The following is a 14,548-nucleotide window of genomic DNA, read 5'->3' on the forward strand; positions in this document are numbered from 1 at the left end:
AAATTCAATCCCAATGGCTTGTAGAATAAGGATTAAGATTCCATCCACTCAGGGTGCCTGGGTGGCTCAGTGGGTTAAAGCCTCTGCCTTCAGCTCGGGTCATGATCCCAGAGTCCTGCATTGGGCTCTCTGCTCATCAGGAAGCCTGCTTCCTCCTCTCTCTCTGCCTGCCTCTCTGCCTACTTGTGATCTCTGTCTGTCAAATAAATAAATAAAATCTTAAAAAAAAAGATTCCATCCACTCGAATATGTTCACATTAATTTATTGAGACCTTAGGAATAAATTTATGACACAGATATGCTTGATATGCTCTTTCATTAAACAAAATATTTTTTGACCCTTTATCTGCTCTGTGTCAGACACTATGCTGGGGAAGTGGGATCTAGAGTTACCTTTCCATGACTGAAGTCGACTGTGTGTGTGTGTATGTGTGTGTGTGTTCATGTGTGTATGTTATATAACATATTGGGGTTATGATCATATTTAGGCCAGGCTGAAGACTTTGGGTTTCAGCCTGTAGAAGGTGAAAATCAAGCCAAGCTTTAAAGCAGTACACTATGTTCCCCACACTGGGGATGTTCATTCAGTGAAGCTACATTTCCCATGCTCATCACCTAATTAATTCTTGCCAATGGAATCTAGTCAAGTCATATATCAGTTCAAGCCAAAGCAGATAAGACAAGGCCAAAGCCTGCTCCTTTTGAAACCATTTTGTTCTAGAAAGCAGAGTTACAAGTTGACCTGCTTGCAACTGGGATGTGTGAGAGAAATATACTTCTGATATGTCAAACCACCAATATTCAGAGTTTAGTTTTTACTGTTGTGGAACCCACCCTATCCTGACTAAAATCAGCAGTAGAATCTTATTTCTTTTTTCTTCTATTTCATTGGGAAGTTCACACCTTTAACTTTTCTCAGATTTCATGTTCACATCTAGTTAAAAAAATATGATATTTTAAACCCTCCTAGAGGGTCAAATGAAATCATGTGAAATTATGCTATTGACTATAAAGTGCTGACAAGTGTAAGAGATCTATCATTTTTAGGCAGCCAGCAATATTGCCTAAATTAGGAGGAAAAAAAAAAAGAACACTGATGATTCCCTCTTAATGATTTCATCATGAGTGTGCGTGCTTTTGCTATCTTGTGGCCCAGATTTTTTTCGCCCCAGTAGAAGCCCATCCTTTCTTCCACTGGATAGGGCATAATTTCCCATCATTGTAAATAGCCCTTCTTGCAGTGGGTCATTAAGCTTGCATAGATAAAAATTAGACATTATATCAAGATGATAAAGTAAGAAATGGAATCTTCTTTAAATATCTTACTCTACAGTTTTCATGGTCTAATTGAAAGAAAAGAAACAGCTTGATTCACCACCACTATGTGAGGACTTAATGTATATTAAAACTGTCCCAAAGAGCTTCAAATGCAGCGATGTCTTAGAATATTCAGAAGTATGAATAATGATGGTTCCTCATCTCTCAAAGAGTGAAACAATTAGTTTCTGGGGATCTAACAACTAATGATTATTGAACACTGTAGACCAATCACCAGTCTTAAAGATTTCACAAGAATTCTGTCACTTAACTTGTCACAACAACGCTCAGAGGACATTTAATTATTAGTATTATTTCTTGGACATGGAAACCATGGCAGAGGTAGAAGGGAATTGCTCAAAGTCACACAGGTAGTGTGGCCCTGGGAGCTGACCCCAACAATCTGGCTATAGATGCCGTGCCTCACTAAAATGATGGGGAAGATCTGAGGGTCCGAGTTTACCTAGGAATGACCAAGCTATTTCTGCTATCAGGTGGACTGAGAGGTCCAGAGAAAAGCTAAGTTCAGTTATGGAACAATGATCTGACATGTCTTTTCTTTCTTTTTAAATTTTTTTTCCATTTTATTTTATTTCTTTTTAGTGTTTCAAAATTCATTGTTTATGCACCACACCCAGTGCTCCCTGCAATACATACTCTCATAATACCCACCACCAGGCTCACTCAACCCCTCCACCCCCTCCCCCTCCAAAACCCTCAGTTTGTTTCTCAGAGTCCACAGTCTCTCATGGTTTGTCTCCCCCTCCGACTTCCCCAACTCACTTCTCCTCTCCATCTCCCAATGTCCTCCATGTTATTCTTTATGCTCCATAAGTAAGTGAAACCATACGATAATTGACTCTTTGTGCTTGACTTATTTCACTCAGCATAATCTCTTCCAGTCCTGTCCATGTTGATATAAAAGTTGGGTATTCATGCTCACAGATAGGAAGAATAAACATTGTCAAAATGTTTATTGCCTAGAGCAATCTATGCTTTCAATGCTGTCCGGATCAAAATTCACCAGCATTTTTCAAAGAGCTGGAACAAACAATCCTAAAATTTGTATGGAACCAGAAGAGACCCCAAATTGCTAAAGAAGTGTTGAAAAAGAAAAACAAAACTGGGGGCATCACGTTGCCTGATTTCAAGCTTTACTACAAAGCTGTGATCACCAAGACAGCATGGTACTGGCACAAAAACAGACACATAGGTGAGTGGAAGAGTAGAGAACCCAGATATGGACCCTCAACTCTATGGTCAAACAATCTTCGACAAAGCAGGAAAAAATATCCAGTGGAAAAAAGACAGTCTCTTTAATTAATGGTGCTGGGAAAATTGGACAGTTATGTGTAGAAGAATGAAACTCGACTATTCTCTTACACCATACACAAAGATAAAACTCGAAATGGATAAAAGACCTCAATGTGAGGCAGGAATGTATCAAAATCCTAGAGAAGAATATAGGCAGTAACTTCTTCCACATTGGCCACAGCAACTTCTTTCAAGACATGTCTTCAAAGGCAAAGGAAACAAAAGTGAAAATGAAGTTTGGGGACTTTATCAAGATCAAAAGCTTCTGCACAGCAAAGGAAACAGTCAACAAAACAAAGAGGCAACCCGCGGAATGGGAGAAGATATTCGCAAATGATACTATAGACAAAGGGCCGATATCCAAGATCTACAAAGAATTCCTCAAACTCAACACACACAAAACAGATAATCACATCAAAAAATGGGCAGAAGACATGCACAGATACTTCTCCAAAGAAGACATACAAATGGCTAACAGACACATGAAAAAATGTTCATCATCATTAGTCATCAGGGAGACTCAAATCAAAACCACATTGAGATATCACCTTACATCAGTTAGAATGGCCAAAATTAACAAGGACAGGAAACAACAAGCATTGGAGAGGACGTGGAGAAAGGGGAACCCTCTTACACTGTTGGTGGGAATATAAGTTGGTGCAGCCACTTTGGAAAACAGTGTGGAGATTCCTTAAGAAATTAAAAATAGAGCTACTCTATGACCCTGCAATTGCACTACTGGGTATTTATCACAAAGATACAGATGTAGTGAAAAGAAGTACCATATGTACCCCAACGTTCATAGCAGCAATGGCCACATCACCAACTGTGGAAAGAGCTGAGATGCCCTTCAACGGACGAATGGATAAGGAAGATGTGGTCCGTATATACTAGGGAGTATTATGCCTCCATCAGAAAGGATGAATACCCAACTTTTGTATCAACATGGATGGGACTGGAAGAGATTATACTGAGTGAATAAGTCAAGCAGAGAGTCAATTATCATATGATTTTGCTTATTTTTGGAGTATAAGGAATGACACAGAGGACATGGGGAGACGGAGAGAAGAAGGGAGTTGGGGGAAATTGGAGGGGGAGACAAACCATGAGAGACTGTGGACTCTGAGGAACTAATTGAGGGTTTTGGAGAGGAGGGGGGTAGGGGGAGATGGGTGATCCTATGTTGGGTATTAAGGAGGGCATGTATTGCATGGAGCACTGGGTGTGGTGCATAAACAATGAATTCTGGGACACTGAAAAGAAAAAAAAAAGAAAGAAAGACTGCAAGGAGGGTTTCTTAATAACCTTGAAAAGAAATGGCTTTTTCCCTGGCAAGAGGAGTGTCTTTTGAGCAACCAGCAGAGAGCTTGGAATAATAAGTTTGGAAGAACACAGTGCAGCCAGTTTCCCCTTGATAAAGAAAGGCCGAGGGAGCTGGCACAGAGGATGGTGCAGCAGTGGGATAGAAGGCAAGGAAGCCTAGACACTGATGAGATGGTATTGTGGTGGCCCCTCCAAAGGCCTACACCAAAAAAGGAGGAGAGAACACCCACTGAGTCTGAGAGCAGAGTATTAAAAGGGGACTGAAGTCCATTTACTGTGCAGGAAAGAGGGAATGGTAGTCCCTGGGGGTTTCCCAGGCTATTGTGAGGTGGGAGTTTTACAGATATGATCTCCATGTGGGTAGAGAGAGGGGCAGAGACAACACCTGTTTCTCATAGCCCAGAGCTGGGAGGAAGGCAGTTGAACTTTTCATTCCCAGTAAGGACACAAAAATTTAGCCAGGATTGAGATAAGAAAAGAGGGGTGTGAACACCCGTATGGCTGCAAGAAATTTGACAAAAGTACTCTGCCTTAGAAGGCAGTGTGGTCCTGACCTGGGCCAGATGGGGATCCAGACAAGGGTCTGGAACAAGGATAACCCCTTCTGAAGGCCAGACAACACTTTTCTAGCTGACACCAACTTGCCCAGATCTCTCCCCAAGTTGGACCCCCTCCCTTACCCCCCATCACACACATGTGAATGCACTAGAGACACCATCCCTAGAGCTTAGATACCTTCCTTGAGTCAGAAAATGGGAAAACCCTTTTAGGGTTAATTACTTACTTAATTAATTACTTAATTAGGCTGAAAAACTAATTCTGAGTTCACTTGGAATTAACTAAGATTATGTTTCCTGCCCTGAGATGTATTAGTAATGCAAAGAGAAATTTAGTTGAGCAAGTTTCCCTTTCTCAAAAACCAGAGTACATAGTTCGAGAATTGACCGATGTCCCTGTAGAGCCAACCAGCAACATCTGTGCCTTTCTCAATGACACAAAGTAAAATTGGACATGATAGAACTTACCCAGTGAGGGAATAGAAAGTGGAGTGCTAGGTCTGCACAGCAGGAACAGGTAGTAAATAACAGACCTTTAATAATTATTTAACCAAGCAAAACTAGTAGTCGTTTCCTTATGAACAACCACATATTCAACTGCATGAATGTACTGAAAATGAACATACTTAGTGAAACTACACAGAAGGCATAAACAAAGGCATGATGTGAATGCTAGGTCCTTTTTGTAATGGGCAGGAGATAACATGAGGAGGTCAGGGACTCAGGGCTCCTGGATTCCGGGAAGGGCATCACTGATACTATCCTGGGGTCCAAGATAGGAAGGAGACAGACAAGCCCATAAAAGGTGGGATGAGACAAGAGGAGAGTTCAGAAAAGTGGGTAAAGAGGAACTGAAATGACAGTCGCTGGAGGTGAAAATATTGGTACTCAGTAAGTAGATCAAGTTGTTAGAAATGAGTTGTCAACCAAAATATACTGAAAACAAGCAGTCTACATAAGCTTTTTCAATTGAGCTCTTGCTAAAGCCTCCTGTGAGATAAGTGGGACAGGAATCGAACAAGAATTTGCTTTTGTTATATTAAAGGATGAAAGGTGTGTTAAGAAAATTAACAGACACTAGGCAGGAGACTGCACTAACAAAGGGAAAAAACTATGTCCTATCACCCTCAAGCACTTAGAAGCAACCATTTACATATAAACAATAGTTAGACTAATCGCATATCATTTGTAGCTTTCCACTGAAGTAGATTCAATAAAAGATCATCATTAGGTAATATTTAGCAATCTTGGTTCAAGTTTCTTCCCTCACCTGAGAGTAATAAAAATGAGTTCATTTGCATTATTTTATAATTTCACCAATTTACTAATTCAGACAGGTTTCTCTCCTAGTTACTTTGAATTAATTTTCTCATCATTAAGAATTAGAGATACAGGAAACTCTGCTAGCACATTCACGGGCAAATGAAAGGCTAAAATTAAGTTTCACCTTTGTCTTCCACTTGGACAGGTTTGTAGTCACATCCTCTATTGACTTTCTGATTAGCCAGGTCCCATCCTCCTTGGGAATTTCTGGTAGAATTTGGTGCTGGGGCTAGGAATTGAGGAAGTGAACTGGATCGGAAATTGAAATTGGAAACTATGAAGGAAACCAGGGCTTGAGCTGGGAACCTTGAACCCAGAACCACATAGGTTTGATCATGTGAAACTCACGATAGAAGAAGGGGATGGTGAACTCACTGCTGATCTTCCTGCCTATATCCGAGGACATACTTAGATAGCAGAGTAGGTCAGAGCAGTGGGAAGTGGGGACAAGAAATTGGGGGTGGAAACGGGAGGAGGAAAAGACGCTAAGCCTGTCAAAGAGAAAGTTGCCCAGATACAGACAGGGATGTCTTGTCTCCTGCCAAGAGAGCTTTGGGGTTCAGAGGAGAACTCAAGTGCTATGTAGGAAACACCATCAGAAGCCCAGGCATGCAGACTGCACAAGACCACTGACATTACTAAGGCTACAACATGGTGGGTATGGATTCCCAGGGCTAAATCAGGTACTAGGTACTAGTCTACGGCACCACAACTAATTCTATACCCCACCCACTAGACCCATAACTTACCTTTGTCGCATTGGCTTTGAAATGGGATAAGGATGATTTGAATGTTCATGCCGAGAAGAACCTTGCTGGCAAGTACAGTGGGTGGAGAGACAGGCAGGGGCTACCCTGTGGAGTCATGGCTAACAAGAGCCCCACCTCTGTTACTGAGAAAGCAAGATTTCTGTGAAAACATGGGCAGTTGATAGCAACAGAGCACCACACTTCATTAATGTAGTAAATGCTTATTGAGTATGCCCAGCATGGTGCTGGTTTCTGGAGCGAATAGGAAACAAAAATCACTCGAGGAGCTTAATGGCTATGATATATCTCCTGGACACATATTGAAATAGCAGTTGAAGACAGCTGGATTAAGTGGCAAGAAGACAGGTACACTCAAAGGAGAGGTGAGTCAAGGGGGGCTTCATGGAGAAGCAATTCAAGAGAAGACTTCAGAGGGGGTGGAATTTAGACCAACGCAGATGCAGGTGCAAGGCAATTCCAGATGGAGAGATGCAGCATTGTGTGTAAGAAGGAAATGCGACACGTCACAGAAGTCATTTTGAAAGATTCCTAGCACCAGGAAAGCCCAAAGCAAATGAGACGTTAGGCTATTGTTCTTGCTATTAGTTCTGCTACTTTTACTGCTGATACCATTTTTATTTTTATGATATTTTACTGCTTTTGGTAAAGAACGGGGATTAAAAGGACACGTTTGGGACATAGTAAAGAGCAGTTTGGACTTTCTTCTTGAGTGGTATGTGCAATAAAAGGCTCACTATGAACAAGAATTTGTATCAGAATTGTTTCTGGACCCACAGTATAACAGAACTGCCCTTTTCCAAGAGCACCATGGGAAAAAGTTACCCTGAAACTTTTTTTCTTTTTAAAGATTTTATTTATTTACTTGACAGAGAGAGAGAGATCACAAGTAGGCAGAGAGGCAGACAGGGGAGGGGGGAAGCAGGCTCCCTAATGAACAGGAAGCCCGATGCAGGACTCAATCCCAGGACCCTGAGATCATGACCTGAGCCGAAGGCAGAGGCTTTAACCCACTGAGCCACCCAGGCGTCCTCTACCCTGAAACTTTTAAGCTCAGTGACCACAAACAGCACGGACTACCTTGTAACTACAAATCAGTGTGTTTTAGTAATGATTTCATGGGCCAAAAAATGAAATAGAACATCCTAAGATCCTGGACAAACAGTCCCTCTCTTTTATCTTCTTTTCTTGTCCAATTGTTTGAGGGCAAACATGAATAGGAATGAGATTTAAAAAATGATGTGATTCCCTTTAGTGCCTAGAGATGATGATGCTAGGACATCTAGTACACTAAACACTAGTAGAGAACCAGCCAGGATCTGTTTTTCTGAACACTCAAAATACCCTTAGGAGCTGTATTCAAAAAAGGGCAAATCAGATTCCAGTGGAGAGTGATTATTGCCGGAGTCTCAGAACAGCTGCCTTACTGCTGATCAGTATCCCTTTGCAATGGCCATTCTCTCTTCATTCTGGTTGCTATCCGATTTTATAACTATCAAGACACTGCAGAGGTAGGGTCCCTGAGAAGGAATGGTGTGTTTCCTGGGTGCACAAAGCCTGCTTCTCCAAGACAGACTCTCTGGATCTGTGAGCTGATTCCGTAGAGGCGATGTACTCAGTCAAAGGTAAATGGCAACAAACTCTGATTTCAGTGTCTATTTTATGTCGCGGAGCTGGGCAGCGGGGCTGTGTGTGTGCATACGTCAGGGGGTGGTTCTGAGGGGCTGGGTCCCATAGAACCAGCCTAAGTGACTTGTTTGGGCTTTGCTCTGCTATTTTGTCTCTTGGCTTTTGTGGAAGGCTAGGCTGCCTCCCAGGATTGCTCCCCACTTAAAGTTTCATTTTGAGTGTTTGCAAAGAAGCAAAGCTCCAGGAGAGAGATAGATGTTATAGTAATTCTACTTTGTAGAGTAAAAACCAAGTCACTTCAAGAACACCCAGAGGATCAAACAAACAAACAAACATGGTTAGAATTTTTCTTGAAATATTTTCCTTTCTGGTATAAAAGACCAGTTTGAGACCTGGGAATTATTGCCATGACTTCAGGCACCTCCAGGCAGCATGTGAAATATCATGACATGTCTGCATTCTGATGCAAGAGGCAGAGAACTTGTTTTCCAGATGCCTGGCTTGTTTCTGACTATACAGTCTTATAGAAGAGGAAACAGTATTAACCTAATAAGGATCATTTCACAGTGTGGCCTCTGAATGCTTTGAAGATGAAATTCACCAAAGTCTGATTTACTTATCTGTTTCAGGAGACAACTTGTTGCAAACTGTGGCACCACAAACTACAGTCACAGAATCTATTACTCCCTGATGTTCAAAGCCAGGATCAAAAAACAAGTGTGGTCTTTCCTTTCTTTCCGCTATGTTTCTCCTTGTGCCAGGCACTGTCCTGGGGGATGGGGGCTCTCCACACTTCTGATGTTCCTAGCAAAACACTCACAGCAATAATCCTTACAAGAAACAGACAACATTTCAAGCACTACTATAGAATTAATTAGAAGTGCTTATACCTAAGGAAATGCGGGGGGGGGGGGGGATCATCCACTCTACAGTCTCTTGGTTAACATAAATGCTACTCAAGAGTCACACATTTTCAGCAGCAGAACAAAAAGACCAGTATTCATAAGAAACTACAGTTTAGGTCCTGGCACAGTATGAAAAACTCCTTGATTTAGCTAATCAGGGGTTTTTTTTTTTTTCCTTTTTCTTTTACTCTTTTAGTTAAAGAAAAACAAACTATACCCATTCACAGTATTGGCAACGAAAGTTTAACTGGATCTCTTAAATTCCACTTGTCTCATTATTGAAAATCCTTTTCAGACTGGAAAGCAGGGAATGTACCTTAAAGGAGTAGTAGAAGGAGCCCCACTCCTCGGCTTCCACCACTTCCGTGAAAGTTACCGTTTCGGTGCAGAAAACTGGGGAAGCATCTAGGGTCTGCGTGGTCTCGCTGGAGTCACTGGAGTCGGGGCTGCCCTCTGTGAGGTTGGCTGGCATGGCTCAGGTGAACTTGAGCCTGGCTGTCCCGGTGCCTGCAGCCCAGGAAGGGTCAGCTGCCCTCTGAGCGCCGGACAGCAGCTACAGCTCTGTACCTGCTCTGCCTCCCAAGGTTTCTGGCAGAAGTTCAGCTGAGCAGAGGCGCGGAGCCCTCCGGGAGCCCACCTCCCTGAGGAGCTCTGCCGTAAGCCTGCGAGGATCCACGAGCTGCTCTCTGCTCAGCAGTTACCATCCAGTAGCCGGCACAGCCTCCTCACCCACGGTCTCGCTCATGGCGGGGACCTCACCGCAGAGCAGGTGGGAGCCCCCCCCGCCCCGCGCCGCCTCTCGCCCCCACAGCAATCCACGTGGCTCCCGAGACGGGCCTTCCTGCCCAGCTATGCCTTCCCTAACTTCCAGAATGGACCTCCCTTCTGCTCCAGCTTCAACAATACAGGATCTTGGACTCAACGGCCAACTGATTAATTCAGGTCATGTTGGCTCTTCCGATATCAAATCATAATTGTGCATTTGCTCGGGCTGAGCTTGCTTTCTGACTTACAATACTCACCTAACCATTTACTCAGTAGCCTGTGCATTATTTCAGTAAACATGGGGAAAGAACCTATTTGTATTTCATACCATGGTTTACTCTAGGTGTTCGCAGGGCACTTCTCAGAAAAGCCTGGGGTCTGTGTTTGTCTGTAAGCTATGACCCCCGGTGAGGGGACTGGGACTGGGGCCCGGTAAATACTTTGATCATCTTGATGTTCTTTCATTTGACATCCAAGCAACTCAGTGAGGTAGGCAGCCATTGTATCTTTATGTTCTCATTATACCCTAGCAAAGACTGGCTTTCAGAGCTGAAATGACTGGCCCAAGGTCCCACAACCGGTGATGGAAATGAGGTAATAACTCATCTCTTCAGAAATTCCTAGACAGCGGTGCCTGGACACTACCATATACTGATTTGCAACATATTTCAAATGCCGGTTGAGGCATACAGTTAATACAGTAGGGGTAGACAGCCAGGTGTAAAACAACAGAACTAAGCTGCTTGTATTGCAACCAGGCATTAACTATCTGATTATTTACATGGAAAATGCTCCAGACATGGGTAGCCATTGGTCCGTGACACCTGGTAGGAGTAGCAGGTTAGTGATGATCATGAAAAAACCATAGCTGGGATGGAAGTAAATGAGAAAGCTTTAGCATTATCTGCCCAGCCCAGAAGTACATAGAATGCTATAGATGAGAAGGTATTAAGTCTACACCGAAGGGGCAACAAATGTCCTTGGTCTGACCTTCTGAGCTCAGGGAGGTCATAAAAGCTTCTGCCTAACTGTCAATCTTACCTTTTAGAAACTAACTAATGAGCTGCTGAAACAGAAGAAGAAACATTTGAGGAAGATGCCTGCACACAAGACTCAGAAAATACCAGAAAGGGTGCCTAGGTAGCTCAGTGGATTAACTGTTTGCCTTCGGCTCAGGTCATGATCCCAGGGTCCTGGGATCGAGACCCACGTGGGGCTCCCTGCTCTGCAGGGAGTCTGCTTTTCTCTCTCTTTCTCTCTCTCTCTGCCTGCCTCTCTGCCTGCTTGTGATCTTTCTCTGTCAAATAAATAAATAAAATCTTTTTTTAAAAAGGTGCCAGAAAGTGCCTCCACCTCATTATAATGTTAAATACGCCTTGGAATATTTATCCCACCTCCTAAAAAAAGGAGCCTGTTTTTTTTTGTTGTTGTTGTTCAGGGAGACGCGATTTTAGAAATTATTCTCTGTGATTTCCTTGTTTGTACAAATAAAGTTGAGTTTGTGAGACAATGCCTCCTGGTGTTATCTGTCTGTGGTATGTCAAGGAGCAGATCCACTTTGGTCCAGTAACAAGGGGCAGAAATTGGAAGGAGCTGGCCAGAAAATTGGATAAGCCAGGGATTGCAAGGGAAGAGTCAAAACAGGACAACAGATAGCAAAATGAGCAAAGGAAATTCTGACTGGCAGATAAACATGAAAAGATGCCCAACCATGTTAAAAGATTGAGGAAAAGCAACTTAAAACAATACGACAAAATTTTTTCTATTGGCATAGGCAAAAGTAGGGTCTGACTACCCCGAGTATGGACAAGGATGTGAAGAAATGGGTATATTTTTTTCACTTCTTTGGGAGTTAGCTGACACAGTCACACTGAAGAGCAATTTGGCAGTATCCAGTAAAGTTAGAATTACATAGCCTATGATGCATCATTCCATTTCTTAATGCTGGTAATTTTCTATCTCTAACTGGGTTACTTATGTATATTTAATTTAGGGAAGTTCATTTCACTGCAACATAAAATGTATGTACTTTTTCATAAGTATGTTTTACTTCAATAAAAAATTTTAAAAATCTGTGAGAAATTTCTGGGAAAGAGCAGAAGCTGGTTAAGTCATAATGTGGTGAGGGTGGAAAGAGAAAAAAGAGTAGATTCCATGATGGATAGGGAATAGGTGGAAAGAACTTTCTGGTTGTGTTCTTTCCTCTCCACTCATGGTGCAGATGGGTCACTTTTTTTACCTGTGGGCGCCCAAGAGAAACATTTATGTGTGTGTGTGTGTGTGTACAAGGAGACACTGGAAAGGATGGCTTTGCAATATTGCTTAGAAATGAATCAGAAGCAACCTAAAATTCAGAGTGACAAAATCAATGAGACACTCCAAACTGGAAACTATCTACAGGCTCATCACTAGTAGACCAGATAAATACATTTCCATGCAGTCACACAATGAAATACTATACATCAATGAGAATGAATAATTTGTAGCAAATATAGCACATTATAGATGAAACTCACAAACATAATATTAAACAAAATAATACTTTTTTCATTTATAGTAAGTATAACTATATATATGTGTGTTTGTATATAGATACATTTATATGTAATGGAATAATACTATATCACAGTTGAAAGGAATGTTGTAGACAAGACGACAAGCTAATACGTATGATATGATGGCTAGTTTTATGTGTCATCTTGACTGGGGAGTGAGATGCGTAGATATTCGGCCAAACATTATTCTTAGTGTGTCTGTGAAGGTGTTTCTGGATGAGATTAACTTTTGAATCTGTAGGCTGAGTAAGGCTGATTGCCCCCCTTAATGTGGGTGATCTTCATCCAATCATTTGAATCATTGAACAAAAAGGCTGATTCTCCCATAAATAAGAGAGAACTCCTGTCTGACTGCTTTGAGTTGGAACATTGGTCTTCAAAGGTCTTTGGGCTTGAACTAAACCATTAGGTCTTCTTGAACCTCAAGCCTGCTGGATTTTAGGCTAAAAGTACACATCAACTCCCTGGTTCTCTAGTATGCTGACTACAGATCTTGGGACTTCTCTTATGGTTTCTGGGTTCTCACCTGAATTCATCCCAAGAGATCCCACAAAAATGAGAGAGGCATTGATGGAGCGCAGGATCTAGCATGAAACCATGAGACACCTGTTAAAAAGGCTTAAATGATAAAGATGGGAAATACCTTTTGTTGGTAAGGATGGGTAAGATGAAGAGCTATCACACACTACTATGACAGTGTAACTTGGTACAAGCACTTTGGAAGACTTTTTGGCAGCATTATCTAAAGCTGATCACATGCATATTCTATGACCTAGCAGTTTTTCTACTAAGAAAATACCCAACACAAATGAGTGCTTACATTAATAAAAAAGTGTAAAGATGAAATAGAGCAGCTTCTTTGTAATTTCCCCTAACTTGAAACTACTTAAGTGCTCATCAGGAGAAATGTGGACAAATAAATTGTGGTGTATTCATACCGTGGAAAACATATACCAATGAGAATGAGTGATCTGCTACTATCAGTAACAAAATGCATAAATCTCACAGTTGTTATTTTGAGTTATAGGGAATTCATACTGTTTGATTTCATTTACATAAATTAAAAGTTAAGAAGCTTTTGCTGAGTAGTGACTGGAATAGGCTAGGAGGGAGCCCCTGGGCTGCTGGTAATATTCTATTTCTTGGTCAGGGTGACAATTACATGAGGGTATTCCAATTATGAAGAAGCTGTGAGCTAAATACACTTACCATCTCTGTACTTTTTTGGGAGAAATTTCTGGATGTGAGTCAGAGACTGGTTGGGTCTCAATATGATGAAGGGTAAAGGTGGGAGGGGAAATCTAGATGAGACAAGGGCCAGGTGCCATGGATAGGCTGAGAGGATGCTTTCTAGTTGTGCTTTTTTTTTTCTCCACACATTGCCCATGTGGATTATTGCTTGGCTCATGGTTACAACAGAGAAAAAAAAATGGTAGCAGCAATTCCAGAGTCTGATCTGGGCTGATAGGAGTAGGTCACAATACACGAAGATGGGTAGTCTAGTCTCTGAGTCTTTCTTCTTGCCCATTTGTGTTAGGCTGAGATCAAGGTGCTGGCCAGGATTGGGGTTTCATCAGAGACTCAGCTGGGGTAGCATGCACTTGTAAGCTCTCTCATGCTGTTGGCAGAATTCATTTCTTTGTAACTGTAAAACCCATGGCACCTGTTCCTTCAAAGCCAGTAAAGGGAAGAGAGATTCTACCAACATGGGTTCAAGTCTTATGTAATCACATATATGTAATTGCATACATCCCATTCCTCTTGCCTCATTCCACTCAAGAGAAGGGGATTATGGAAAGACATAAGTCTTTCCAGAAGTCAGGGATCATGGTGGCCACTTTAAAGTCTATCCTTCATACTACCCCATGGGTTAAATGTTTACAAGTGTGGGAGGTAGCTTTGAAAAGGAGAGGGTAGAGAAGAGCTGAAGTTTAAGGTGTACCAACTGGAAAAATGGATATAAAAATATATTGTTGGAAAAAAACACTAAAGAGATGTTTTGAATTGCAAAAAAAGAGGAAAATTTGATAGAATTCAGATAAGAAACTCTCAGAAGGCATTAAAAATGATATAAGAAAAAGAAGGAGAGAAAC

At 41.8% G+C, this 14,548-nt stretch overlaps 1 protein-coding gene across 1 annotated transcript in view; it reads right to left on the reverse strand.

Annotated features, from left to right (window-relative positions):
- The window catches only part of NPSR1 (neuropeptide S receptor 1), a 154,176-nt gene extending 144,569 nt beyond the window's left edge, over positions 1-9,607 (reverse strand). The window contains 1 exon segment of the mRNA XM_032876278.1: positions 9,452-9,607. Within this exon segment, the coding sequence (XP_032732169.1) occupies positions 9,452-9,607 (156 nt within the window).
- Positions 9,608-14,548: the final 4,941 nt, after the last annotated feature.

This window comes from Lontra canadensis, unplaced genomic scaffold, assembly GCF_010015895.1.
Source record: "Lontra canadensis isolate GAN:19392208 unplaced genomic scaffold, GSC_riverotter_1.0 scaffold2, whole genome shotgun sequence".
In the NCBI taxonomy this organism is placed as follows: Eukaryota; Metazoa; Chordata; class Mammalia; order Carnivora; family Mustelidae; genus Lontra; species Lontra canadensis.